General features: G+C 39.1%; 1 protein-coding gene across 2 annotated transcripts in view; it reads left to right on the forward strand.

The window, feature by feature from the left end:
* Nucleotides 1-25,427, forward strand: part of FGF12 (fibroblast growth factor 12) — a 544,556-nt gene that overhangs the window by 176,426 nt on the left and 342,703 nt on the right. The window contains exon 1 of one of the 2 annotated variants that reach the window (XM_072752406.1): nt 9,160-9,572. The exons of the other annotated variant lie outside the window; for it this stretch is intronic. Coding sequence (XP_072608507.1) covers nt 9,482-9,572 — 91 coding nt within the window. The 5' untranslated portion in view covers nt 9,160-9,481. Of the gene's footprint in view, nt 1-9,159; nt 9,573-25,427 lie in introns of those variants that run through there. 2 annotated transcript variants of the gene reach the window in all.

The following is a 25,427-nucleotide window of genomic DNA, read 5'->3' on the forward strand; positions in this document are numbered from 1 at the left end:
CCCCCAATAGAAAAATGGGAAAACAATAGGAACAGGTAATTCCTCACAAAAATATAAGCTCTCAAATGAAAAAAACAAAAAAGGTTCAAGCATCCTTATAATTAGAAACAACATTGTGAGCAAACTGACAAAAATAAAAAAAAAAATAAAAGAGGCCAATGCATTCTGTTGTTGAGGACGTGGGGAAACAGGCACTCTCATATATTGCTGGTAGGAATCCAAATCCATGAAAGCCTTTTGAAGGGAAACTTGGCAATACCTAACAAAACTACCTATATACTTACTTTTTGACTGAGCATTCCCATTCCTAAGAATCATATTGTTGCAAACAAATGATCATGGGGGGAGAAAAGAGAGGAAAACCAAGAAACAAACTCTTAACTATAGAGGACAAGCTGATGATTACTAGAGGGGAGGTGGGTGGGAGGATGGGTTAAATAGGTGATGGGGATTAAGGAGGACACTTGTGATGAGCACTGAGTATTGAATGGAAGTGCTGAATCACTAAATTGTACATCTGAAACTAATATTACATTGTATGCTAAATAACTGGAATTTAAATTAAAACTAAAAAAAATCATGTTGTTATAAATATCTACCCTCTAACAATATAAAAATATGCACATGTTATTTATTGCAGTATTATTTGTAATAGCAAAATATTGGAAATAACCTAAGGTTCACTAAATATGAAAGTACTTGCTCAGTTGTACAAAAACATAGAGAATATAAAACAGAAAATAAAGGGACCAGTTACCTAAGGGGTGGGTGGGAAAGGAGTGGAAAGAGGGGAAATGAGAACAGGATGGGATGGGGGATCAGGGAGTGACACTTATTGGAGGATAATTTTTAATTTTTAAGTTTTGACTCTTAAAACCATACTGATGTTTTATATACTCAAAAAAGAAAGAAACAATTAAAGCTAATTATTTTTGATTAAATAATTAAAATCAGCCAGCATGGAATTAAGGCAATAACAAATGAATCTAACTGGATTATAAATGAGTGACTAACCCATACTGAAAAGGGTGGGGAAGAAAACAACTAACCTATGTGACTTCAGGAAATATATATATTTTTTAATGTATGAAAGTTGTTTATATTTTTCAAAGTAAACCAACTAAAATACTTTTCTTCCAGAAAACAAAAACATTCTCCTTGAAGAAAACTTGGAAAATACAATCAGAAAGCAAAAGTAAAAATTACATTTATTTCAAATGTGCAGAGATCTCTCCTATTTGCAGTCTGGCACATTTTCATCAAGTTTTTTTTTTAAGTTGAAGTATAGTTGACACACAATATTATATTACTTTCAAGTGTACAACATAGTGATTCAACAATTATATATAAAACAACTATTTATATACATTTATATATACAATTATATATATAATAAATATATAATATATATATATATATATATATACACACACCATGGCAAGTGTAGTCACAATCTGCCCTCCAATGATGTTATTACAACACAATTTTTTGTCATGGGGTTGGATTTAAAAAACTTTTATTTAAAATAAATTTAACTATCATATATTGTATTATTAGTTTCAGGGGTAGAATTTAGTGATTCATCAGTTGCATACAACACCTGGTGCTCATTACATCAAGTGGCCTTCTTAATGTTCATCACCCAGTTACCCCATCCCCCACCCATCTCCCCTCCTGCAACCCTCAGTTTGTTCCCTATAGTTAAGAATCTTTTATCGTTTGCTTTCCTCTGTTTTCAATCTTATTTTATTTTTCCTTCCCTTCCCCTATATTTGTTTTGTTTCTTAAATTTCACATATGAGTGAAATCGTATGGTATTTGTCTTTCCCTGTCTGACTTATATCACTTAGCATAATCCTGTCTAGTTCTATCCATATCATCACAAATGGCAAGATTTCATTCTTTTTGAAGACTTAGTAATATTCCATTACTAATATTCCATTACTAATACACCATATTTTCTTTATCCATTTACTGTCAATGGACATCTGGGCTGTTTCCATAGTTTGGCTATTGTGGACATTGCTGCTATAAACACTAGAGTGCATGTGCCCCTTCAAGGGGATACATGTTTGTATCCTTTGAATAAATACCTAGTGGTGCAATTGCTGAGTAGTAGGGTAGCTCTATTTTTAACTTTTTGTTAAAGTTTTTTGAAAACTTTTTGAAAAACTTCCATACTATTTTCCAGAGTGGCTGTACCAGTTTGCATTTCCAGTAACAGTATAAGAAGAGTTCCCCTTTCTCTGCATCCTTCCCAACATCTGTTGTTTCCAGAGTTGTTAATTTTAGCCATTCTGATGGGTGTGAGGGAGATATGTCATTGTGGTTTTGATTTGTACAGAAATAATATTTGATTGGATACTGTAAGGTTAAAGACAAAAACAACTCTTCATAAATACTGTACTCTGATGATGATCCATTTCTCAGGAATATTGGTTAGGAATTCTGTAACTACTTTAAGTGTATTTTAGGATTGAATAAACAAGTGAATATATTATAAATAATAAAATTCAGGTTTTTCATAATCAGAGAAAGAAATTACAATAAGGAAATGGCAAAGAGTAAAACAAAACTTGTGTTTAATTGGAATCATAGGTATTAGTGTTTGTTATCTCTCTGTCTTTGTCCTATCTCTGTTTCTATACCTATCTATAGATATCTACCTATTATATATCTACATATAAATATATCCACATATAGATACATGTAGATATCTCTATTTATTTATATATAGAGATAGATATTTCAACAGATATGATGTATGAATATGTGTAGGTTTGTATATACATATATTTCCTAGCTCTCTCCACCAAAAGAGCCTAGGAGGGATGATATGCCAGTAACGATGAGCACACTTACCACCCAGGATTTGGTTCCTAAATACTATTCTCCAATAAAAAGAACTAGGACTCATTAGAAAATTAGTTGATTCTAGAGCTGGGGTAGGAAAAATAAAAGATAAACCTGAAACGTCTTGTGATACCAGAAAATTAAGGAATTGTTCGATAAAAGGACATAGGAACCAAGCAGGTGGACCTCCCAAAGGCTAAAGCTCGAACAATTGGAGCCACAAAATGATAGTATTGGATTATGACCCATAGAATAAATATCCTTGAGGCCATACTGGAATTCCATAATGGAATAAATATATGGAGAAGAAGGTACAGCTCTTACAGAAGAATTCCCATTACTCTAGAAGGAATGAAGAACACACAAAGTCACTTTTAGGAAAACTGCATGATGATAATTGCTAGAAGCAAGATCTACCAAATGATGCTAAAATCAGTGGATAAAAGTTTGAGGAGAAAAAAGATACTAACGTAGCCTCAAAGTTTTTCTCAAGAGATTTATCAACTAGTGGCGGTTGTATGGCTCAGTCAGTTAAGTGTCCCATTCTTGATTTCAGCTCAGGTCATCATCTCAGGATTGTGAGACTGAGCTCCACGTCGGGCTTCGTGCTGGGTGCGGAAACTGCTCATAATTCTCTCTCTCCTTCTCTTTTTGCCCCTCCCTCACAAAAAAGAGATTAATCAAATATAAATAAAAAATAACTTTGTAGTATAGAAACTTAGCAGACACTACCTTAACCAAGTGATAAGTACTGTATCACTAGTTGACATCATGTAATGACACACTAAGGAGGAAAGAACATGGACAATGTGACTTTCTTGCCAAAATTAATAGCCTTATATGGATCATGAAGAAGCATCAGACAAACCCAAATTGAACAAAATTCCACAAAATATTTGACTAGGGCAGCCCCAGTGGCGCAGCGGTTTAGTGCTGCCTGCAGCCTGGGGAGTGATCCTGGAGACCCTGGATCGAGTCCCACGTCAGCCTCTCTGCATGGAGCCTGCTTCTCCCTCTGCCTGTGTCTCTGCCTCTCTCTCTGTCTCTGTCTTTGTGTCTCTCTATGAATAAATAAATAAAAAATCTTAAAAAATAAAAAAAAATATTTGACTAATATTAATTGGAAGTGTCAAAGTTCTGAAAGGCAAGAAGAAGCTGAGAGACTGTAATAAATGGAAAGAGACTAAGAAGACACATTAAATGCAAAGTGGATCCAAGTTGGATCCTGGAACAGAAAAAGGGTATGAGGCAAAACCAAACCAAACCAAAACAAACAAACCTGGTGAAATTCTAAATTTTGCAGTTTATTTAATAGCATAGTATCAGTGTGAGTTTACTAGCTGTGATAACTATACACCGGCTATGTGAGTTACTAACATCAAAAGAAGTTGAGTGAAGAGTATACATGAACTCTACTATTTTCCAACTTTCCTAGAAGTCTAAATTTATTTCAAAATAAAAGTTTGGAGATAAATAATAGAAAAAGAACAAGAGGAAGTAGATAATACAAATAAAAGCCCCATGTATGTGATCTTTTAAAAATAGTTAAAAGTTATTTGGACGATATATGTCATTAATTAGGTGATGACTGGTTACTGGTTTTGCTACATTATCTAATGAGGTTGGCTCTAACAAGGAAATACCACATACTAGATGGCTTATGTGACAAACATTTATTTCTCACAGTTCTGGAGTCTGGGAAGTCCAAGATCAAGGTCACCAGGATATCTGGTGTCTGGTGAGTACCTACATCCTAGCTCACAAACGGCTGTCTTCTCAATGTCTTCTCACTGTGTCTTCACAAGGTGAAAGGGGAGAGGGAGCTGTCCAAGGCCTTCTTTTTTATAAGGTTACTAATCCCATGCATGAGGGTAAAGCCTCCCACAGGCTCCATTTCCCAAATACCTTGAGGGTTAGGATTTCAACATATGAATTTGAGGGGTGGGGATGAAAACATTTAGTCTATGGCAGTTGTCTATCAAAACTGGATTTGAAAAAACAAACAAACAAACAAAAACTGAATTTGAAGGTATTTCTAAGACATGAGATACAGGCCTGGTTTTTACCCTGGCAGTTGGAGGACTGTACATAACATAGAACAAAGATACTGTGTATCCAATTATTCTGGTGTTTGTCTTTAACTTTCTGTGTTGGTTTCTCTATAAAAATAAAGTTGCTTTCTATTCAATAGATATTTTGCCGTTAGTATACTCATTAAAATTTTGGGGGCCTGGCAAAATTCTGAATGTGTTATTACTTATTCAATGTAGACTTCCAAGCAGATAAATATACAGATAAATTCACAGCTGATGGCCAAGAGTCAATAGATTCCTATTTAATATGAACAGAAAATATTTCAGATAAATCACCACTTAAAAATCTCAGAACTACCTCACATAATTATGAACTTCTACAAACTGTGAGTAAATAACTATAGGGTCACCTGGGTGGTTCAGTAATTGAGTATCTGCCTTCCGCTCAGGGCGTGATCCCAGGGTCCTGGGATTGAGTCCCACGCCAGACTCCCTATGGGGAGCCTGTTTCTCCTTCTGCCTATGTCTCTGCCCCCCCCTCTCTTTTTAAAAGATTTTATTTATTTATTCATGAAAGACACAGAGAGAGAGGCAGACACATAGGCAGAGGGAGAAGCAGGCTCCATGCAGGAAGCCCAATGTGGGACTGGATCCCAGGACCCTGGGATCATGCCCTGAGCTGAAGGCAAGACACTCAACTGCTGAGCCACCTAGGCGTCCCTCTCTGTGTCTCTCATAAATAAATAAATAAATAAATAAATAAATAAATAAATAAAATCTTAACTATAAACTATAAAAAGGAAAAAAAATAGATACTAAGAATTTAAAGAAGTTCACCTATCATTATGTATCATATTTTCCAATCCTTCTCAGAAAGTGATAAATTGTTTCCTTTGGAAACCACACTGGTGAGTCACTTGCCAGAGTTGGCCCAAAGTCAATAAGAAAATAGAGAGAATGCTTAACTTTAAAAATCTTAATTAGAAGCAGATAATATGATTTAAAATTTGGTAATTATGTAATAATATATTTTGAATTTAAAATAAAAAATATAATTGCAAGTAAAAAATTTGATCTTGGGTGTGTAATAATACAATACATAGCAGAAAATTTGAAGTTTTGCTTAAGTTAAAATGCGCCACTTTCCTACCATCCATTGTGCTCCTGGCTATTATTCTTTGTTTTGTTTTGTCCTTTTGGGGATGTTATGGTACTTGTAGAAATGAGTTCTCCTTAAGTACTGCCCAAGATATTTTAAGAAAACTATATCTATGTTCCTAATTGGATTTTGATGTCCTTAGGAGTTGCTTTAACAAGAATACATCAAATCCTGATAAGGGGAAGAAACATTATTTTTTAAAACTAAGTCTCAATAATAAAACTCCAGTGATCCATTCCCTTTTATACCTACTTTGATCAAATATCCACAATACTGGCAGCCTGGGTCGCTCAGCGGTTTAGCGCCACCTTCAGCCTGTGTGTGATCCTGGAGTGATCCAGGAGACCTGGGATCAAGTCCCACTCAGGCTCCCTGCATGTAGCCTACTTCTCCCTCTGCCTCCTCTCTCTCATGAATGAATAAATAAAATCTAATATATATATGTAATATATATATCCACAATATATAATAGGAAATATTTTGTATTAAAATGTCAGATGCTCTCATTGGTTTCCTCTGAACTCATCTGAGAGTTCAGTAATGACAAGAAATCTATAAATGTGATCTCCAGTTGTTGTTTTTTTTTTCAAGTACTATGATGACCCATTTTCTTTGTGATGAATAAACTTGACCATAATTACTGTGACAGCCATTTAAACAAGACCACAGCAGGCCATTTGAATATTAATTGTGACATTGTTGGTTTTCCTGTCTTGCCTACTAACAGTTTGTAATTCTACTGAGAAGAGGGAAGATTCACATGTAAACCCTCCCCATAATCAAATACAACAGCCACTCTGTTAGGCCATTAACTAGCCCCTAGAACCCAGGGCATTTGGTGATAGAACCTGGTCTTGCAAAGATAATAGATTATCCAAAGCACTTTCACATGTTTTATCTCACTAAATCCTTGCAACAGCCTTGCCAGGAACGTAGAGAGGCTCATTATGAATATGAAAATTGATGCTCCGGAGGTCATGTGCATTTTACAATCACACATGAAGCTGCTCATTCGGCTCATCTTCCTTGTGGGAACCAAGGCCCTATCCTATTCCTTTGCTACATTTCAAGGAATAGCATTTCTGTCAAAGTAAAGAAACAGCTCTAGACGTTGGGTTCCAGAGCAGGAGAGCTCTACCGGAAAACTCTCTGCCTCTGCTTGCAGCATGAAGGGCTATTTTTAGATGTTTTCCTTTTGCTAATTGCCTCTCCCTCCATGGGGAATTTCTATGGGCTGAATCCCCAGATGAGCCAAGTTTCTCACTAATTCCCGAAGAAACCGGAAAGACCAAGGCCACAGCCCAGGTTGCCTGGGGCCTCAGAACCTCCCCAGTGATAACAGTGTGGTGGCTTCAGCAAGATCATCAAGGACCTGGGATCCCACTGAACGATGGGGCTAAGAGGTCACTAGAAGGAAGGCTTGGATGTGTCTTCTAGAGTCTTGGAACCACCGTGAATGACCTTGCCTGGAGCTCAGTTCTGAAAGGAGTTTAGAGAATGTGGAGCCAGCAGTGACTGTGGGCTCAAAAGGCCCTCCAGATTATCTGGATTTCTTCTACCATCTTTGAGAAGAAAAAGGAAGACACTTCTGAATGAGATGTCTCCAGGTAACTTTAACCTGAAGCTTTGGCCTTCAGGGAACATCACAGGAACTGTGAAGGTTTAGCCTAGAGAAGGGAAAGAAGAAAGAGGTGATGAAAACCATTTTCACTCCTTTGCAGGGAAGAGGTAACTAGCTTGTGGCCTTGAGACAATGAAGTAAGTTTTTGGCTCAATGTCGGGGTAAAACTTCTAGCAGGATTTGTGCAATGAACTATCTGGGGAGCTGGTTGTTCTCTATTAACCTGAACCATTCCAGGAGAAATGCCCACATTGGTATGCACTCCCGCGTTTGCTGAAAAGTGAAAGTTATCAAAACCCTACAGGTGGGGGGGCTAAGTAATAATAATTGCTAACACTATTATAGCACTTACCTTATTCCAAGTTTTAAAAAAAATCTTCAACAAGGTAGATGCTATTAACTCTTACTGATGAGGAAACTGAGGCACAAAGAAGTTAAGTAATCTGTTCAAGGTCACACAGCTAGTAGGATCTTGAGCATAGACTGCTTGTCTCCAGCATCTGTGCTTTTAACCACTTGCTGTATTGCTGTCCTCTAAGGTCTCTTCCTGCTCAGAGATTCCAGATAGGGTGGAGTCTGCTCCCATAGTCAGCATTCTTTGTAAGCTTCAAAATCTAAGGCTTCCAAAAGGGTATTGATGGCCTCTGAGAACGAATAGACAAACAAACAAAGCCAAAGAGGTTGCTGACAAGAAAACAAAAAACAAAAAACAAAAAAATCGAGGCCGGTAGACCCACAGGGAAGCTCACTCACGGGTCATCTTTGGGGCCCGTTGGCAGAAACAACCTTACTAGAGTATCGCATCAAAGAGAAGTGCTCTTGTTTTCGGATTTCCCGCCTCATCTGCCTCTCCATCCCCACCTGTGGCCTTCCTGTCCCTTTGGCCTCCCTCTCTATACCGCCCCCCTCAGCCGCTCGCCCCCCCCCCAACCCCTGCCTCCCCAGTGCACCTGTGCCAAGCTTTTCGAGGAGACTAGAAGCCAAGGAGACAATGGTGAACCAGCTGCCAGTTCCGTATCTCTTCCCCGCTCCGCGCCCAGGGGTATGTGACTTGCCCAAGGTCACAGAGCCCCGCTCACAGAATCCAGGTGTCCGGGCTCCCACCTCCGCGCTGCGCCCAGACACACCTTCGCTCTCCTGGCGCGCACCCAAGAGCGCTCTTTATTCCACATCCGCGCCTCCCCAGCCCCCACCCCTCGGTTCCCCGGAGTCGCTTCTGACGCTCCGCAGCCTCCAGGGTCCAGCCCTTCCTGCGGGCGCTTCCCTTCCGCCGGATTCCCACGCCGGAGTCGCCCTCGGCAGGCGCGCAGCCCGCGGGAGCGCAGCCATCCGGGCTAGCTCGGCCGGGCCCCGAGGAGCCCCCGCGCCCCCCTGCGCCCCGGGGCGGGCACTGAGGCGGGAGGGCGCCGCCGGCTCACCGCCTCACCTGGAGGGCCCGGGCCGGCTCGGGACCCCGCCCTCGCCCCTCCGGAGAGAGGCACCGACCCACGGCGACGTCCCCGCGTGGCCGGTCCACTCTCCCTCCGCCCGCAGCCCAGCCACTTCCTTCGGGAAGTCCCCAAGAGTCACGGTCGAGCCCGCTGGGGTGTGGCCGCGCCGCCGGCTCCCCCCGGGGCTGCCCCCAGCCGCCAGCACCTGCTCCTCCTCCGTCCTCCCTCCCCCCGGCCCGGCCCGGCCCCGCGCCCCGGCTCCCCGTGCACCTGGGACGCGCGCACCATGGACTCGGGACCCGGCAGCCGAAGCCAGGCCGCCTTTTGGTTGGACAATTAGCAGAGGTGGGCGGGGAGTTGACGAACCCCACACACGCGCCTCTCCATGAAGATTCTTGAGCTTTCTTTGAAGAAAGGAGTGCATATGCTGCAGTGTCTCTGTGGAAGGAGCCTGAGGTCCAGCAACAGCCTAAGTGGTGAGAAAAATGTTCTTTCCCAGCCCCAGAGCGCCGCAGATGCCCCCGCGTCCCCACCCCTTCCTCCCCCTGGCTCCCCGCGCCTCCCTCCCCCCCCCCCTTTATTCCGCGCTGGCAGTGGTAGAAGGAAGGCGTTTCCCTACTGGGGCGGGAGAATGGCCCCGCCGGGTCTGTCTTTGGGGTGCTTTCCCCCTGATCCCTGAAGTCCTCTGCGCTTTGTGCAACGCCCCAGCTCTCGCCGGGCGCCTGAGCTGGCCGCGCGGGGCTCCTCTGCCTGCGCACTGCCTCGCGGCTCCCTCCTGGTGACTCGGGAGGGCGGCGTCGCTTAGTGTCTCCTCTTGAGAAGTTGCTGGTGCGTTCGACAGGAGAGGGGACTTTTAAACAGGTGGCCGACGGGCCAGGTATCCTTTATTTTTCTTGCTTTGTCGGAGAAGTGGACTTCGGGCCCCGCGTGCCAGAGTAGCTTGGCCCTGGAGAGCAGGCGGTTTCTGTCCTTGGTGCTGAAACAGGAGAGGCCCCAGTGGCCCTGGGGTCCACCATCCGCGTCCCCCGGGAGAGGCCCAGCGCGGGAAAGAAAGAGAATCAGACCCTTTTAATGACCTGCGAAATTAAAATTTTTAAATGAAAAAAAAAATACGAGACTAAAATCAAGTAAGTGGAATTCTTTTCTGATGAAGCGGTACATATGCGGGGCTGTTTCACCACACTTTGTGTTGTGCGTTTCTCTCTCTCTCTCTTTTTTAAGGTGTAAGTGTTCTTTAAAGTGATTATGTCTATTAACCTTGCAAGTGCTAATCCAGTTTTTGTGTCTTTTGGTTTTCTCTTCACAAAATGGGGGTGGGGTGTGAGGAGAGAGGTAAGGTGCCCCTATTATGTCTGAGCAAGTGTGTCTTTGTGAAATAATCTTTGTGTGTGTGCATAAATTGCACGTAACGTTAATAGTCAACATTTTAACAATATTGTAATAGATTTCATGTATAAAACTTCGTATGCTATTCTGGGGGATCTGATTCATTTGGTTACATACCTATTTTCACCCTGTTCTGGAGCTATGAAGACTATATTTGGAAAGATTAGAATATATATAGATTTCATTCATTTTTTTAAATAAAACTTTGACTTTCTGATTACTCACCACTTTAAATGAAAAGTGAGATTATTTTAAAAGAACTAATTAGATAATTTAACTATATGTGAAATACGAGAATACCCTTTGAAATAAAATCAGCAGTGAGATCTTATATTTTTACTTTTACTCAGTTCTTAAGGTTATTTACACAGTCTTTTTTTTTTTGCCACCGTATTTATAAGTGCTAAGATATCCAACTGCTGAATTCTAAATTAATATGCTTGAAGTTTTGTATTTTGAGAATACATATCTCAGGAAGCCAGTAGACATATATGTTGATATTATTTCAGTTTTCCTTGCTTATGTTAAATAAAATGTGAATAGATTGCAACTTGGATATATGTTTCCTAGATGTGAAAAAAAGTTTACGTATGTATGGTGTGTAAGAATGACAGGACTCCACCTTGTATAAAAATAGATAACACATTAATTTACATGCAGAGTCAGTCTCTTATATAGTAACAAATCCAAATAGAAGTGATAAGATATGTGAAAGGGCAGCATAGGTTGTTGCAAAATCATGGGACCTAGAGTCAGAAGACCCAATTATAAAGCAGTCTCAATAAAATTACTAAGAATCTTTTAAATTCAGTATTTTTATCTGGAAAAAAGTGGAAATAATAGCTCTCTCCTGGTTCTTATATCTTATTTAATCCTATATTTAACATGTAATACCTTGAAAAGGGTCATACTTTATATATACTGTTTTACTTAAAGGAGTGGTTGGTTATTTTGGAAGATGATCACTCTAGGGGAATTCTTGTTAAATGGTATGGTCACAAGGAGTAAAGGTGAAGTTTCCTTCATACCCTTTCCACAGCCAGAGATAATATACAGGGTTGCTAAAAGATTATTTCTGGGAACTATATTGCTTTTGTTTGACTGTGGCCTTTCTTAGCTTATGATCTTGGATAACACATATGACCTTGCTGTTCCTCAATTTATTCATACATATTAATTACTATGGTAATAATACTTACCTCAGAGGTTTGTGGTGAAGATTAAATGAATTGACGATAGCCAAAGAAATGTTGAACTCTAACCATATGCCAACATGATTCTAAGAACTTTGAGTCTACCATATATAATGTGCTTAGTATGTTTCAGATATTATTGTGCTCCATTTAACATGATTTCATTCATGTGACTTGTACCATTAGCATGACATCACAGCAGTTCTGCGTGAAATCTTGTTATTCCCCTGTATGAATACGAATTGAGGTAAAGACATCAGATATATTGTCATGGAGCAAATTTATAGGAATAAAGCTGGAATGGCCAATTTTAATTTTTTTCAACTTACCTAAAGAGAAATATAATAATATTTTGAACTGTGTCTCAATGAAGACTTTTAAGCCAGCTACTTCTTCCCCATTATTTTATAGTTGAGGGACAGGGGAGAAGTGACATAATTTGTTTTGAGAAGTTAAGAGATTCTTCTAATGGATTGATGAATTTTTGCAATTGGTAAACATTTCAATATTCTATTTAGGTTTTGTTAAATAAATTCAAAATAATCATTATTAACTTTTGAGCTTCTTAGGGTAATTAAAACATTTTATTGTTCCTATCGTTCCTCCATAATATCAAATATTAATATCTTAACTAATTTATCTATTATATTAGTTTATAAATCCCTTTTACTTCAGGCGGCTGGAGATAGCATGAGCTGTCGAATAGAAAACAATCTTAGAGGCACTTGGGTGGCTCACTTGGTTAAAGTGGCCCCCCTGACTCTTGATTTCAGCTCAGCTCATGATCTCAGAGTACTGGGATCAAGCTCCACATCAGTTCCCTGCTCAGTGCAGAGCTTGCTTAAGAGTCTCTCTTGCCCTCTCTCTCTGTCCCTCCCCCTGTTTGCACATGTGCTCTCTCTCTCTCTCAAATAAATAAATCTTAAAAAAAAATCTTAGACAAGGTTAAGTGGGTTGTTTATGGCTGCTTCCAAGTATCTTATGATCCTTTTATTATTCCGTTTCTCAAAATGAATGATTTTTTTTTTACGCATGTGGAGCCTATCTATTGAAAGAAAGTTAAGAAGTTTAAAATTCTAAATTCTCAGAGTATATAGCCCTTCTATTAACCTGGAAAGTGCTGTTATTAGTTCAAAGGGAGAGTGAAGTGAATTCATTTTTTTTCTAGATTTGGGACTTTTACAAAGAAGCATTAGCTTGCAGAAGAGTAGAAATTAAAACAATATCTTTAATATCTGTTCCTTTATCTTCTCAAGATCTAGTTGGGAGGAAAGCAGAAGCATTCTCTTAAAGAAGCGTGTGAAGGTTACAGGTTTCTCATCACTTTGGTGAGAAAGACCTGTAAAGGAGGGATTCCTGTCCTAACAACCTGGCTCCAGAAAAAGCTGCCTTAGGTATTAAACTGACAGTGGATGGTAGCACTTTTGGCAGTGGATCCCAATAATAGTAGCAAATAAGTGTCTGTGCCTGTGTATGTGCATACATGTACAAGGAGAGAGAGGAAGCACTGTGGTTGTCTTATCACCCTAAGCTATTCCAGAAAACCAACCATTGGGCTCTCCCCATTCTGTATACAGTCATAACTCCCTGGATATTCAGTCAATTAGGGGTTGCTCAGCCTGGTAGCATGGGATTATCAAATGTCTAGAGATTGAGCTGTATAATTACATCAAGTAACCTTGATACAGGATTGAAACAGTCCAGGTCAAAATAATTTATTGATCCCAATGAGCAGATATTATTAAAACCCAGTTATACCCTTAATTTCAAGCACAACGCTACCATCTAAATTAAAACTGCCAACTTACAGTCAGTTTGCATCAGTTAGTGTGCACCTAAGGGATTTAGGCTTTAACTACTTTACAAGATAGTCAAGTGATCCAAGAAAGAATTTGGTTGCAAAGTGGTTGTTGCTTTGAGCCCATTTCCCAGGAAAGGATCCTTTAGAAAGATAGCATTACACAGTTCTTTTCAACTCTTCTCTGCCTTAGTTCTCAGTGTAGAGTCCTTTGTTTTCCTTTCTTTTTCTTTAAGGATGTGAGTAACATCCAATATTGGGACAAATGAAAATAATGTATGAATTGAAGATATTTTAAATTCAAAATCGATCTTCAGAAATCCACCTCATCAAAAGCAAATGACAAAATCTACCTTTTGAGGCCAGATACTCAGTTGTTCACATCATTTTAATTTTGGAACTTGGGTGATTTCAGTGTGTAACTGCCTTCATTTATCTAATTTTGAAAAACATCACTAAAGATTAATTTATCATTTATCCATGGCAATTTTCTTTGTTGTAGAATCATTCTTTGAGCTGGTTTTTACATCATAATCTTAAAATTCCTCATTATTTCAGTGTTGCTCTGTTGGCTACAATGAATAAGAATTATGCAATGCACAAAATGTCCATTCCTTTCTTTTTTCTTTTCTTTTTTTAAGATTTTACTTATTTTTGCAAGAGAAAGAGAGAGGGAGAGAGAATGAGCACAAGCAGGGGGAGGGGCTACACAGGGAGTCTGATGCGGGACTGGACCCCAGGATCCTGAGATCATGAGCTGAGCTGAAGACAGATGCTTAACCGACTGAACCACCCAGATGCCCTGTCCATCACTTTCTTATGGCTTTCATTTTCAAAGGGATTTTTGTTTTTTTAACCTGAGATTTTCAGTATTAATGTCAGAAAATTCAAGAAATTTAGTGCTTGTTTTCAGTTCATTTTTAAGCAATTTGCTAAGCACCTACTATGTGCAAATGTGGTAGGCATTACCACTTTTCACCCAATATGTTGTGTTGTCCTCTTGGGCACATTGCAGGATGGCATCACCTCATTCCCTTGAAGTTCGATGTGGCCGTGTGACTTGCATGAGCAAATGAAATGTGGGCGGAAGTGACACACCCCACTTCCAGGTGGAAGCTCTAACAGCCAGAGCACAACTCACCTCAGGCTCTGACCTTCTGATGATGTTCAAGGTAGTGGTTGCTCTGTCCCTGAATGTCTGTAACAAATAGAGCCCACTGTGTGACTCATGGTGAACATTTAGCACAAATGAGAGGTTGTCTTTTTGTAGTTTAGATTTTTAAGACTGTTATCTGGCCTATCCTGATTAGGCAGGACAGTTTAAAGTAATACAATTGATGGTAGATTATTGGGCTCTGTTTTAAGATTATTTCCAGTCCAATCCTCCAGTTTCTCTAACATCTCATCTGTAGGATGTAGCCAATAGATGTATTGATTTTCTTTCAAAATCTCTGAACAATTAAGTTAGCATCCAAACGTATGTGGCTTTGCCATTCTTGTAAATTAGCATGTGTCTGGAGCCTAGCAGGTACCTTGTTTCTTAGATGATACTTATCTCCCCCTTCACCACCAAATAAGAATGAAGTAATGAAGTTCCACTGATGTTTGAGAATATTCTTTCAAAGCTGTAATTTAATTTCAAGACTCCTAAGAATTCTAGTGTTCCTTTCTGTATACCCTGATGCCCTCAAGCATATCCTGAAAAGGGAGACCTAGCTATGATACCTGGAAAACAGAGACAGCGTTGCAGCTCACATTTCTACTGCAGTTTTGCCAGAAGAGGAGAAATGCAAATAAAATAGTTTTTCTTCTCACAGAAGAAAACTGAGAGCTGTGTGCATGTGGAAAAAAACCAGGGCAGTACTATATGGTTAAGGGATTGGTCTGAATGCTCTTATCTGGGGCAGGGACCAGCAATCCATTTGCCTGGCTCCAGGTTAAGTACAGCAAAAGAGAGGAGGGAAGGAAGCCAGACTTTTTCCGAAGTCCAGGATACTTAAGTTATGCCAACGAGCCCGTTACAGTTGTTCCCTCTCCTTTCCTTCACCTGAGGATAAACATGTCTCTGACTTCAGGGTTTACCCTTTTTCAACTTAGCAAATATCCCTTGAGGTCTGATTACATGCAAGTTTCTGTGTTAGGCACTGGAGATCCTATAGGGAGAAATATATAAATATACACACAAGCAAGAAGTATGCTAGTAGGCAGGATATTATACGTCCCCAAAGTGGGGTATCAAGGAGCCTCAGTTTGTTTCTGTTTAACAGCCTTATATTTGAGTTAATGTTCTCTGATAAAATCACTGTAAGTAAGGAATAATTAATTCTGCTCAGCATTCATGTTAATCTCTCTGAACTTGCAGAGCATTTAGAAGTGCAAAAGTTGGTACTGGCATGGGGCAGGTGGGGCCTCTAATGGAAAGGAATAGTGTCTCTGGATATTTTGCCAGAAGAATGTGTTTACATAAAAATAAAATACAGGTATAATAAAAGCATTTTTTTCCAAATAATTACTCTACAACTCAATTCAAACCTCTGTAGCCTCGCTCATATTCAGATATCCTGCCGAGTTACCTATATTATATGGCTTCTCTGCTATCACTTCACCATGAATCCATTTATTCACAGCCTGGTACAATGAGAAGGCAAGTTCTATTCTCTGGTATCAGAGGTAGAAAGGACATCCAGGGAGTACTTATAGATCTATTTTTTCAATTTCCACAGAATATCTTAGAATGCTGAAGCTTTCCTTTGTACTACTTAGTGTACAAAATTGCTATCTTTAGGTCATGTTATTCTCATTGCACAATGTTAGAAATGCCATGTCCGAATATTTCTTCTAAGCCATTAAATGTTGTGGGGCCTTTGCATTTCCTAGGGTGCCAATCAGAAAGAAACTGTGAATCTGCCAAGACAATCTCTCTTGCTGAAATGATCTTTCTTGTTGATACATAAGTTTCTAGTACTGTCCTACCCCCTCCACTCATTACTGTTTATAGAAACGATAGCATTGCAGTTGGTGTCACTGATTGCTTGCGTTGCTGCTTCAATGAAGCCAGCTGGGATTCGATTGCATGGTCTTTAAATAAAACTTAGTGGCACAAAATGAATCTCTTTTTTTGAGGGGAGGGGTGTTGTTGCTAGCTGGATGGTTCTCTAAAGCACTAATTATTTGCTTGACTTGGAGGAATTGAGAATCAGTGAATCGCCATGTTGGCTCAGTGTCTGACCTTGGCACTAAGGAACTTGTGAGTAGATAGCATAGTTCAAATCTTTATAAAGTCATTCTCAAAATGATAGTGATGAACTCCTTACCCACAACCCACGGTAACACTCTGTATGTAACTCATTGATGAGATAGTTCATGTGTCAATGGTTCCAGTTACCCAAAGGCTGAAGTCAGAAGATTGAGATCATGAATTCCAGGCAGCAGTGTTCTGTGACAGTCTGTGACGGTGACAGTCCTATATTCACAGACAGGATGGGGATGACCGGCAGATGGTGAGAAACAAAGAGAAAAGTTTGTACTGCATTTTCTAAAACTGCCATCGTAAGAAAATGGAGGATATCAATAATAACTTTTGGCCTTTTGGCTGCCAAACATCCCTGTGTGTTAGGCAGGATTCCTCTTTATATAGTACAAATTAGGAAACTAAGACTGATCTAGGTGAAGATTCACGTGTCTGTGTACATTTATTTATTTTCTCTCTTATGTGACTATGTATGTATGTGTCCATTTATGTGACTATGTATGTGTATCCTTGATTAAGTGCATTTAAAATTGTTAATGTCGGTTACTTTTAGGGAGTTTGATGGCAGACACTTGCTTTATGTATTACATATTTCTATATTATTTTAATTTTGAAAATGTGTTCCTCTTATAATAAAAGCTAGTGATACATATTTCAGATTATACAGTTTTCTGCTCATAGCAGTAAACTTTAAAAATGTAGGATCTCTATGAGGATAGAGACTACAACCCTAATATAATCCCTTCCAAAAAAGAAAAAAATCCCTTCCATTTTTTGTGTGTGAATTTTTAAAGCAAAAGTTACCACATAAGAGGTATATGCTTTGTTTCTTTTCCTGTGATCTTAAATAATTACTCTAAATATAGAAATAGATACTCATGTTGAAATGTTTGGAAAATACTTTTTTTCCAGAAAAGATTATAAGAAGCTATTAATAGTGGTTAGTTGGGGAGAGATTTTTGAGGCAGTAAAAAAGGAGGCTTCCTCTCTTTAGCTTTGTGTGTTTCTATGTTGTTTCTATGTTGTTTCTGTTTCTATGTTGATTTGTACATATTGAATATATATACATATATATATATCAGATATAGCTGCATGGCAAATTGTGGACCATTTGGTTTTTATTTTTATTTTTTACTTGTCTGTATTAAAAATACTAATATGTATGTCATTTTACAAAATATCTTTCTAAATATGACTTTATTTTTTTATTATTTTTTAAAGATTTTATTTATTTATTCATGAGAGACAGAGAGAGAGAGAGAGAGAGAGAGAGAGAGAGAGAGAGGCAGAGACACAGGCAGAGGGAGAAGCAGGCTCCATGCAGGGAGCCTGACGTGGGACTCGATCCCGGGTCTCCAGGATCATGCCCTGGGCCAAAGGCAAGTGCTAAACCACTGAGCCACCTGGGCTGCCCCTAATTATGATTTTAAATTGCTTCATCGAATGACATCACATGTCTATGCTACAGTTATCATCTATCTAGATGTTGATGTTGGGTATTTAGATTACATCTGTTTTTCTATGCCCTTAAATTTTAAAATTTTTGAAAATACCCTTTCTTAGGGATCTTTGTGTGTAGTGGGCTTAGGAGATGGTTTTTGTTATAACTTTCATTTCTCCTCCTTTTGGTTATCTCCTTTCTTAACCTTGAGTTCAAAACAATTGAGAAAATAGACAAAGTCATCCAATAGATAGCTATTAAACATGTCTGCTTTCTTACTGGATTGATGAAATACTTCCTGGCTTGGAGAATGGTCAAAATTTGATTTCATACCTTTCTCCTAAAACTAAATCTTGACATATGCAATTTACCAGAGGGAAGCTTTGGGTTTGTAGAGTAGGCCCACCTCCTGAGATATCTAACCTTTCCTCTGTTGAGCCTCACAGTGGAATTGAAGAGATTTGGGCTTTGTATCTATCTCTAAAGACACATCTAGGTCCTGACTTACTTATCCCTATCCAGCAACTCGAGTGTGTCCAGGCTGTGGGCAGGCAGATCCAGAGAGAGAGAGAGAGAGAGAGAGAGAGAGAGAGAGAGAGAGAGAGAGAAAGGGAGAAAGTCACAACAAGCTAAATTCCACCTGCCCCAGTTTTTTCTTCCCAATCTCACCAATCAGGTAAGTTTTTCCTTTCTTGGAAAGGAGTAAGAAGGGTAGATGGAAGAGCAGAGACTCTTCCCATATGTTGGAAAAGGCAGAAGTGGCTCTTTTGCAGACCAAAACATGAACATGAGAAATGAGAGCAAAACTTTACTCCTATAGTGTGTAACTTTCAAAGGCACTACCATCTTTAAAGTATTGATATGTCGTTCTCCATAACTTTCACTTCTAACAATATATTTTTAAAAAAATAAATTCTATTTATTTATGAGAGAGAGAGAGAGAGTGAGAGAGAGAGAGAGAGAGAGAGAAGGAGACTCCGTTGAACAGAGAGCCCAATATAGGGCTTGATCCCAGAATCCTGATATCATGACCTGAGCCAAAAGCAGATGCTTAACTGACTGAGTCACCCAGGCACCCCTAACAATATAGTATTCTCCTGGCTAGTTTCTTGGTCTCCCTGTGCCTAGTAGTAAAGTGGGGCTAAAGGATAGTACTTAGTTTATGGGGTTTTCTGAAGATTAAATGGGTTCATGTCTGTAGAATTCTTTAGCCTGAGCACATAGTCAGCATGTAGGGTTTTCCACTCTTCTTTTTCTTGCCTTTCATCCGTCCTGGTGGGATAAAATACCAAATGCATGCTGTTAGTGTGTGATTTATCCCATGTCATTCTTTCTCTTAAGGTAGAAAAAAAATATATGCAGCATACTAAATTTTACAATATACTTAAAATTTTGATCTGTATGTTTAGCTTTTCTTTGTTGTCTAAGATGGACCTTTTTTTTCCTGGTAAAAATCAATTTTTTATCTAGCCAATTTAATTTGTGTGAAGATCCTTATTTATTTGCTTAAAACAAATGAGCACTATAATATCCACGGCATTGAGAATAACTCTGAATTTTATTTTATTGATAGAAACAAATGTAGAATGGTGTTAATGGAGTAGTTTGGTTGTAGCAGGTAATTTGGATGATTCTCTTCTAATTGACTGTTAATAACCACATTTCTGGAATTAATCATAGTAGCACTAACTTTTTACTTAATAGTTCATAATACTCAAGTTTCAATTCTCTCTTGTGTGAGTAGATTATTTAGACCATCAAGACAGGAGGTAACCAAAAATTATATTAAATTTTTACACTGTGGAAGCACTGTAACTGAAAGAATGCTTGAGTTGCTCAGGACTAAAACATAAATTAACTTTGATTTTCAAGTCCTGACAGCAAGTGTCATTCAATCGATTGCTGATTTTCCATTCCTTGGTTTCTCTTGTCAAGTAATTTCTAGGAAATACTAAAGAGTATTTATACATTCCACAAGTCTGTCTTGGGATGCAGGAGTTTTGTCACTCTTCTCTTTCAGTCTGAAGGAAAGCCAAGACTGTGGGTCTTCAGAATAATTTACTGAATACCTGAGGAAAGCAGAGGTGTGGAACAGTGCAGAAAATGGAAATGTAAAGACAGATATGAGCTCTTACTGCTCCTAGAGTTCACAGGCCATATCCTTCTCTAAGAGAGCCTCTGGTCATCTCTCTTTAACTCCAGCCTATTCCTGCATGAGGGATGTTGTTCCCCCCAGAATTAAGAAGTACTACTTCAAGTTCCAGAGAGACAGGAAGGTTATTCCCATTCCCATTCCAAGGCTCATTGCTTTTCCCATTGCAGGATGACTGGAAGTAGAGCATCCATGTCCTTTAGGAGAAATACTCACTCCCAGCAGAAGAATACGGTCTGGTCATTTCTGGTTTAGAAAAAGCAATAGGGATAGTTTTTAGTACATTTCTAAATGTTTGAATTAATTCATTTTAAATACTACCAGATGAGGAATGCGAAGTGTATGACCCAGGGAGCATTGCACGTTTCCTCCATCTTTCTTTCAAAGTAGATTGTAAAAGAGCTTAGTCTGGCAAGCTCTTCTTGGCATGATATCTTCCACAAAGTTTTGGGACAAATAAGATATGCCTTCTAAGGTTAAACAAGGATTTTCCAATAGGGAAGCCTAAATGTAGGGAAAAATTCTGTATGAACTTGCTTTTGCTCAAAATATATCAAATTTAAATTACTAAACCAAATACTTAACATCTTAAGTATTTAGATGGAAAAATCTGCTTCAATGACAAGAGAAACTAGGAAATTGACTTATATTAGTATATTAAAAAGGCACAAAAGGTAGTCCTCCTGAAAATAAAGGAGTTTTTATGATAAAGGGAGATTTTAATTTTTATCTTATGGGGCAAATATTATTAACACTTCCCCAAAACGTTAGCTGTCTAGTTATGAGAATTTTAATATTCAGCGTCATTGCCTACCTTATTGCTTGAAGAGTTGAATATTTTCGGTTTGTCAGAGTAAAGACGTTATGGAACATCACTTCACTTGTATATTAATTCAGCCAGCATTTACAGAGACCCACACTATGAGTCAAGCAGTGGGCCTGCATGAATCTTTTTCTAAGATAACTCATACTTTGATAAAGTATACAATACATGAACATAAATAATCCCAATTGTTAACAGTGTCTATAGTGTGTCATCCTTAGTTACCATTGTATTATTCTAGAAGGAACTGCTATGGTTGTAGCAGAGATAAATTCTCCCCAGTGTTTTGGTTTTTAGGTTATCTTTTCTGATAATTACTATTTGCTAATGACATTTTTTGCACGTGCTCAGTTCAAGTTCTAGTTGAATAAAGTGGTTGTTAATTTGTTTTTATCACTCTAACCTGGAACTACATATCTGTAGTCAACATTAAGCAACTAGCCCTGGATAAATCAACATTATGATTTTGTTTTCCAAAATGCAATACACTATGGATTCCATTACCTCTACTGGAAATGATGTTCATGGCTTTGGAGTTGGGAGGGCACAAGAAGGAATAGGGGAGAAAATATACGTAATTTGTTTTTAAAGTTAGAATACAGAAATGACCAGAGATTAACATAACACACACTAATATACCTAAGATCAGAATGAACAAATTTTTCACATTATGCCTTATGTATTTCAGAATTTTTAAAAATAGTCAATTATTGGTGAAATTAAAATTTCTTAGAATTGTCCCTAGATCCATTCCAGAGTCTTCCTCCCTCAGTTGTAAAAGTAAAATGACTTCGGTATGTGTCCTTACGGTCTATATATTTATATTCTTTTTTTAAAAAGATTTTATTTATTTATTCATGAGAGAGACAGAGAGAGAGAGTCAGAGACACAGGCAGAAGGAGAAGCAGGCTCCATGCAGGGAGCCTGATGTGGGACTCATCCCAGGACTCCAGGATCATGCCCTGAGCCAAAGGCAGAAGACGCTCAACTGCTGAGCCACCCAGGCGTCCCTATATATTTATATTCTTAATATATATCCTGTATGATATTATTTTGGGAGTGTCTAAAATTTATGTAAATGGTCTTGAACCATACTTACCCCTCTGCGTCTTATTTTTTCACTCAATTTTGTGATTTTGAAATTCATGTCTCTCTCTCTTTTTTTTTAAGACTTTATTCATTTATTCATGAGAGTAACAGAGAGAGAGGTAGAGACATAGGCAGAGGGAGAAGCGGGCTCCTCGCAGGGAGCCTCATGTGGGACCCCGGGATTGTGCCCTTAGTGGAAGGCAGACGGTCAACCGCTGAGACACCCAGATGCCCCTGAAATTCACCTCTCTTAATACAAATTTATCAAATTTAGAAACATGTAGCCTGGTGTGGAGGAGTCTACTGGAGTAGCTGAGAGCACAGACTGCAACCTGGGTTTGACCGGACTCTGAGATTTGCCAGTCAGGTGACCTTGGGCAAGTTTCTTAAATGCCCTGACCCCAGGGCCTCAGTGTCCTCACTTGTAAAATGGTACATAATAGCATCTACCTTATAGAGATGTGGTGAGGAGTAAAATGAATTAATATATATGAAACTTTCAGAATACTATCAGACATTGAGCGCAGCATACGTGTTTTATTATCTATATGTTTATTTGGGAATGTGTATTGACTCGTGGTAGGAGGACAGCCTTGCTCGACTAGTATTCCCTGATGTTTCACATTCAGCACCACGCTAACTAGAAAGAAAGCTGTGTCCAGGGCTGGCTTCCTGTCAAAGGCAATTGGGCACTGACTGGGGCTTAATGGGAAGCCTCCTATGCTGGAGAAGTGAGTGAGTCAATAAGAGATAAGCGTCATTTGACTGTGGCTGCTACACAGTGGACTGCCATCAAGGGAATTTGCAGCATTTGCTGAAAAATTGCCTTATTACTTGGGGGTTAGTTTTATGGTATCAGTGGGGCTGTAGGGACAACTGAGAATGGTGTGAAGTCCAATTCCACTTCCCTTTGGCTGTAAACCACATCCTCCCCTGCTTTTTCTCCAGAATGTAAATAGGGGCACTTTGTCATCTCAGCTTTTGAATTGAGAGGGTGTGGCTCCTGGTTGAGCTGAATGTGGAATGAGTGTTTGACACTGAAGCAAATCCCTCTAGAGGTTTCAGAGGAAAAATAAGTGAGAGACTGTCCAGTGACCTCAGATTGGTGGCAGCTCTACTTTCTCAGCCACCTGGGCCTCCTTGGCACAGTCCTCATAGCTGAAACAAAGCAGCTTTCTTAAGAACATGGAAGGACATTTCCAAGGCAGACATTAAAACTCAAATAAACCTTTGTTTTGATTGCCTTCCCAACCTCACAGAGGTTTTTGGCATGACCCAACTTCAGTGACTCTAATGAACCTTGCTGCCATTCTCACAACACAGATATTAGGAAACAAATATAATTCCTGAGTTGTAATCTTCTAACGAGGAGGGACCAATTATTATATTGTGCATGGAGCATAAGTGATTCAAAATGTAGAATCATGATATTCGGGTCCTAGCAACAACTATAGGAACTGGATACACACTTTTACTTGGCCAATGAGGAAACAGGCCTAGCAAACTTGAGACAGTTGTTCTGAGCCCCATGTCTGTATAAAGTGGCTGGATCTTTGGACGCTATACTATTTGTAAACTTGGGGTTGAGACACTAATTTTTAGTCTGATTCTTTCATTCACTCATTTCTTGACCTTAGGCAAGTTTTTAAAACATAAGTGAGCCTCAAAATCCTCATCTGTAGGGTGGGTATGATCACCTTGCCTCCATCAAAGCAGCAGTTGAAAGTGAGATGAAACAGTATCCATGCAAAGCAGCAAAATCTAAAAGACATAAAACAGATATAACTTATTTATTATTATTATGGTTATTCTTTTTTTTTTAAATTTTATTTATTTATTCATGAGAGACACACAGAGAGAGGCAGAGACATAGGCAGAGGGGGAAGCAGGCTCCCTGTGGGGAGCCTGATGCTGGACCTGATCCTGGGACCCTGGGATCACACCCTGAACTGAAGGCAGATGCCCAACCGCTGAGCCACCCATGTACCCCTACTATGGGTGTTCTGTTTGATGCATTTGTGACATGAGGCTATATTGGAGATAAAATAAAGCTCCATTTTATATTGTCTTGGAAAGACAGAAGAAACTTGGCAGAAGCCAGTTTTATCAACATGCAATTTATAGCTTCTTTGGAATAAGAATTATATCTTCTGATAACTATCACATCTTCTTGCACATAAAGTTTTGTGGTGTGTCCTATTATAATGCTGCTCAAAGAGGATGCTCTTCCCTACAGCAGTATTGAAACTTTTCCTTCTGCATTGTGAAGTGGGACAACATGATAGAGGTTAGGGCATTTTGTTGATTTAAGCTTACTTTAAATTCTTTTCGCTGATGATGAATAACTAGAGTCTTGCAAAGGGTGTGGAAGTGTTCTCCGATATCCAGACAAAGTTCTATTATTGAAGGCTTGCGTCACTTAGTTCTCAGTCAATGGTGAGCAAATCTAAACTATATTAGAGTTTAATTCCTGGGATCTACAGGCACTTTTGTCTCTGAGGCAGAGAACAAATGAGCTACTTTTAGGTGTATTAATCACATTAATGAACAGCAGCTTCTAGTAAAAATAACTTAGCACAGGCAGAAGGAAAGAGTAAAAACTCATGTGAGCACTAGCAACCAGGCATATTTTAGACACAGTTGGGTTCCTAGTATGTGACTGGCAAGGGCATATAGAGATATAGCAACTCCTGCCCCAAGGAATTCACAGTATGGCAAAGGAAAAAAAGATGTAAGGTAGAAGAGATATAAAAAAGACATCTTTAAGGGTAGATGCTAGATTAAAATTAGGAACAATTTATCTTGGATGCAGAGAGAGATAAGAGCAGCTCCCTCTGCTCAGTGATGTGTGTATGTATGTATGTATGTATATATGTATCTGCACATGTGCATATGTGTGTGTATATGCCTGTGTCTGTATGTGTGTGTATAGTCAGGGAGGCTTATCTGGGAAGGCTTCAGGGGAATATGTTACCCAAGTTGCATTTTAATGAATAAATAGGCATCCACATTGCATAGGAAATGACAAAGAAGGGCATTTTGGGTAAAGGGGAAAATATGCACTAAGGCATGAGGCCAAGAAAGAGCATGTGTTTCATGCTAAATTTGCTCATTCTTTCCTCCATTCTTTCAGGCATTTATTGATGGTCTACTCTTTACCAGGTATAGTTCTAATTTCTGGGGATTCAGTGGTGAGCAA

This window comes from Vulpes vulpes, chromosome 3, assembly GCF_048418805.1.
Source record: "Vulpes vulpes isolate BD-2025 chromosome 3, VulVul3, whole genome shotgun sequence".
In the NCBI taxonomy this organism is placed as follows: Eukaryota; Metazoa; Chordata; class Mammalia; order Carnivora; family Canidae; genus Vulpes; species Vulpes vulpes.